The sequence below is a fragment of the Bidens hawaiensis genome, unplaced genomic scaffold, assembly GCF_021521415.1.
Source record: "Bidens hawaiensis isolate Kalapana, Puna unplaced genomic scaffold, B.hawaiensis_p1.1 tig00036779_1, whole genome shotgun sequence".
In the NCBI taxonomy this organism is placed as follows: Eukaryota; Viridiplantae; Streptophyta; class Magnoliopsida; order Asterales; family Asteraceae; genus Bidens; species Bidens hawaiensis.
In genome coordinates, this window is record NW_027496422.1 from 1 (window position 1) to 3,790 (window position 3,790).

A 3,790-nucleotide genomic window follows, 5' to 3' on the forward strand; every position below is an offset into this window, starting at 1 on the left:
AGTAGAATCTACTGCTTATCCTTTAGCCACACGGGCTCTTGAATCTGATTGTGATGTACAAATCCCTGAAGTAGTTGCCGATTCAGAAGACCCAAAAGTGAAAGAAGAGTGTGTTGTCTTGGCGACGGCTGAGTATACAGATGAAAACAATGTGAAAGAACAAGACACCAAAACTGATGAAATTTCAAGTGCACCAGATATTGCACAGGAAACTGTCACGGAAGCACCCACTAAGAGTGACGAAGCAAAGAGCAGTGACTTAATCATAGAAGAAAAGGCTTTAACCAAAGAGGTCAGAAAACAATTTACCCCCCCCCCCCCCCCCCCCTTCTTCAAAATTTAGAATATTTTTTTTCTAGTTATCAACAAGATTATTGTTTCTAATTAGCCCCGTCTCATTTCTCTATTTTCTTTTTGGCAAAAATAGAATCTTGAAATACATGGAGAACTTGAACCCGAATCTGAACCGGTGATAGATGAACAAGTTATTACTGAAACAAAGCCCCAACCAGAACAATCAGAAATCACATGTGAAAACATAACAAATGACGAGAATTCAAAATCCAAATTGGAAGAGGAGGTTACACTTGCACCTGAAAATGCGATTAAAAGCATAGAAAGTCAAAATGAGACAACAAAGAATATCATCTTATCGGACGAGGTAAATAAAAAATCGCACTAGGTGATAAGATTTTCTTGTTCACTAGTTAATAGAAAGGTTTGCTTACATATCAATGTTATATGGATCAAGCAGGTTGTTGTGGAGTCGAGAAAAGAAAATGAAGTAAATGAAATTGAAAGACAGGTTTCAGAGAAAGATAGCTGTCCTACAGAACTCGATAATACATCAACACCAGATCAAAAGGAGTTGGCAGATGAGGTCAGTAAGAAGAAAACTATAACTCAAATTCTCTTTATATATTAATATACTAATTTTAAAATGACAATTAATAGCAGGTAGAATACTCAAAGCCAATAGCAGATGCAAACACTGAAGTCGCAGAAGTGAAAGCAGAAATCCAAACAGAAGTAGAAGATATAAAGGCTGCAGAAGACCTCAGTTGTTTGTCAAAAGCATCTTCCATCATAGAAACATCAGAAGTTGAAATGCATGAGGATACTGAGCAGACTACCACAATCAAAGAAGAAGTAAAAGCTGATAGCAAAGATGAAGCATCAAAAGACACAACGGTTACAGTTCTAGAAGATTCCAAGTCTTCAGAACTTCAGTCTACAGACAGAGAACTGGTATCTGAATTGCAAACCTTTGCAGAAGACCGGACAAAAATCAACGAAAGATGTATCGAAAACGAGGATCAAGGTAACTTTGGTGTGGAAGTTAAAGATGTAAAAAGTGAAAAGGAGGCAGTGGAAGATGTTATCATAAATGAGGTCAGCAACACATCAATCATTAGTACAAGTGACTTTTTTCCTGTATTGATTAGACAATTCTGGTCCTAGATTGACACATTAATCACCTCCTTATTTACAGGTTATTGTGGAAGATGAAAAGGCCAAGGAAAGTAAAAGCATCGAAGAAACCATCAATGAGGAAGCTAAACTTAATCAATTGACAAAAGAGACAGATGAAATTTGTCAGGTCTGGTCTAATGTTAAAACATTATATTTTTCATAGGTTGTTTTCTCCTAGAATTTGCTCACAAAAGTTCTCATCAAACAGATTGAAAAATCAAGTTCAAGGCTCAATGAAATTCTAGAGACAAAAGATTTAGTTGAAGATACAAAAGAACCGAAATTTATTGTTGAGAGCCTCAATGTAAAAGATGAAACACTCACTGTCATCAAAGGACCGAATGAAGAAAGTGAAACTGTTGCTTCTGAATTCAAATTGGAGGATACAATGACAGACAAGGAGAAAGAAACACTAAACAAGCCACAGGCAGATGACTCAGCAAAAACCACTTACGATTCAACGTTGAGTTCTACAAAGCCCACTGAAGATTCTAAAATAGTCCCAGAGTGTAGAGAAGTTTCTGCAATTTTGACAAACAATCTTCCGAAAGCTTCCCCTGAAATTCTTTCAGCGAAACATGAAGACAAGATTACTGAAGATCCAAAAGTTCTACCATCACTAGAGAAAGATGGGAGAGATCTTCAAAAGCATGAGAAGGATCTTGATTATGAAAGTGAAGTTAGAATTGCTGATGTAGTAAACAATGTAGAAAACCAAAAAGAGCAGAAAAAAGAAACACATGAAAGCATAGAGGCTGTGGATCCAGTTGAAGATGTATGCGCTTTTCTTCCACACCGTACTGCATGTTCAGTTTCATTTTCTGTTTAATCTATTATGGATTCATATATGATATTCTCTTCAAACAGGTGAAAACTTCAACAAGGGAACTAGACGTTGGAAGCGTGGACCTTGAGGCTCCATCTGTCATAGATGCAACAGCTGATAAAGCAAATAAAAAGACAGCTGAAGTCCCGCTCGAGTCAACATGTGGCCCAAGCACACCGATAGAAGAGAGTTCTGGAGTGAAGCAGGTAACATCATCATCAACTAAAAAATGCATCACGAAAACAAAAGAAAGCGATGCAGGCAAAAAAGACATTATTACAACAAAGTTAGGCAAATGGTTATTCCCACAACTAATACAATAAAATCTGTTGCAGGAACCATTGGAACTTGATGCACCAAAGACTATTGGTATTGCAGCGGCAGAGGACATGAAGATTTCTCCAAAATATGTCCCGGATGACCTTATAAAAGTAAGCCAAACTCATCCAGAAATTCAAAAATATGACGTTCCAAAAGAGAGTCTCGAAAGCAAGATCTTAACTGAGAAAACTGATTCATCAAACAAGCAAGAGGAGCCAGTTGCAAAGTCACTGATTCCTGAAGCAAAAAATTTAAAACCAGATATGGCTCCAGTTTCAATAGATCAAAAAGAGAAGTCTGAGTCGGCAGAGCCATCTAAGATTCTTTTGCAAGAACCAGCAAAAGAAAAGTCAGAAGTGGCAAAAGATCAGCAAGTAGAGAAAGAAGAAACTGGAGTTAAAACAGATGAAGAATATGAAGAAGAGGAAGATAATGAAGATGATGAAAAGACAGGTTCATGCTCTGATGCACCTGTTATGGTAGAAGCATTAAAGGACACAGAAGTCAAGGCTCATAAGAAATCTCATAATATATTGTCAGGTGTTGGTTCAAAGGTCAAACACTCAATCGCCAAGGTGAAGAAAGCTATAACTGGCAAGTCTTCACCAACAAAATCACCATCACCAAAAGCGAAAGATCAAGTGATTGGTTAGCAAGATAGATCATGGTGTAATTAAGAGGAAATGTGAGCAAAAGTTTGACTCGGTATTATTTTGCATATATGTATTGTGTGCTTGAGTGAAATGTATAGTATTAAGTATTATTTTAAATAAGTGAAATGTACACAAATTTACAACTATAAAATGAAAGTGTTTGATCTAATTTCTGAACACAAAATTATAACAGAATACGTACTCGCTCTTGACTTTCTGCGTTATCCGATAAGATTTTAATTGATTACACGATTTGGAAAGATTATCGAGGAGCATTCCAAACTATAAAACTTAAAAACAGTCTTCATTTTCGGCTAGTTGTCACCTGACGTGCATTGAGACAGAAACCAGCAATGAGGTTTACGCTTAGTGGACACACAGAGGTAATAGAATGATCAAAATGTTTTAAAATCAGAACATATGTTCATATCACATTATGAAATCATAATGTGTCATAACAATCCAGATGTTCAAAGGTTAACGCATGATAGCTAACGAGGCGTGGGCAAAGCTAGCA

The 3,790-nt window shown here is 36.7% G+C and overlaps 1 protein-coding gene across 1 annotated transcript; it reads left to right on the top strand.

Annotated features, from left to right (window-relative positions):
• Nucleotides 1-20: 20 nt before the first annotated feature.
• On the top strand, nucleotides 21-3,395 carry LOC143588812 (uncharacterized). Its single transcript, XM_077069725.1, has 8 exons — nucleotides 21-292; nucleotides 428-661; nucleotides 755-880; nucleotides 958-1,392; nucleotides 1,493-1,600; nucleotides 1,682-2,248; nucleotides 2,341-2,505; nucleotides 2,635-3,395. Exons 4-8 carry the CDS (start codon nucleotides 1,108-1,110, stop codon nucleotides 3,271-3,273), a joined length of 1,764 nt encoding a protein of 587 aa, XP_076925840.1. The 5' UTR covers nucleotides 21-292; nucleotides 428-661; nucleotides 755-880; nucleotides 958-1,107; the 3' UTR covers nucleotides 3,274-3,395.
• The last annotated feature ends 395 nt before the right edge of the window (nucleotides 3,396-3,790 follow it).

Coding starts and splice junctions, on each gene's coding strand:
- LOC143588812 (XM_077069725.1), top strand. CDS start 1,108: ATGCATGAGGATACTGAGCAGACTACCACAATCAAAGAAGAAGTAAAA. Junction 1,601..1,681: donor AGACAGATGAAATTTGTCAG/GTCTGGTCTAAT, acceptor CTCATCAAACAG/ATTGAAAAATCAAGTTCAAG. Junction 2,506..2,634: donor AGAGTTCTGGAGTGAAGCAG/GTAACATCATCA, acceptor AATCTGTTGCAG/GAACCATTGGAACTTGATGC.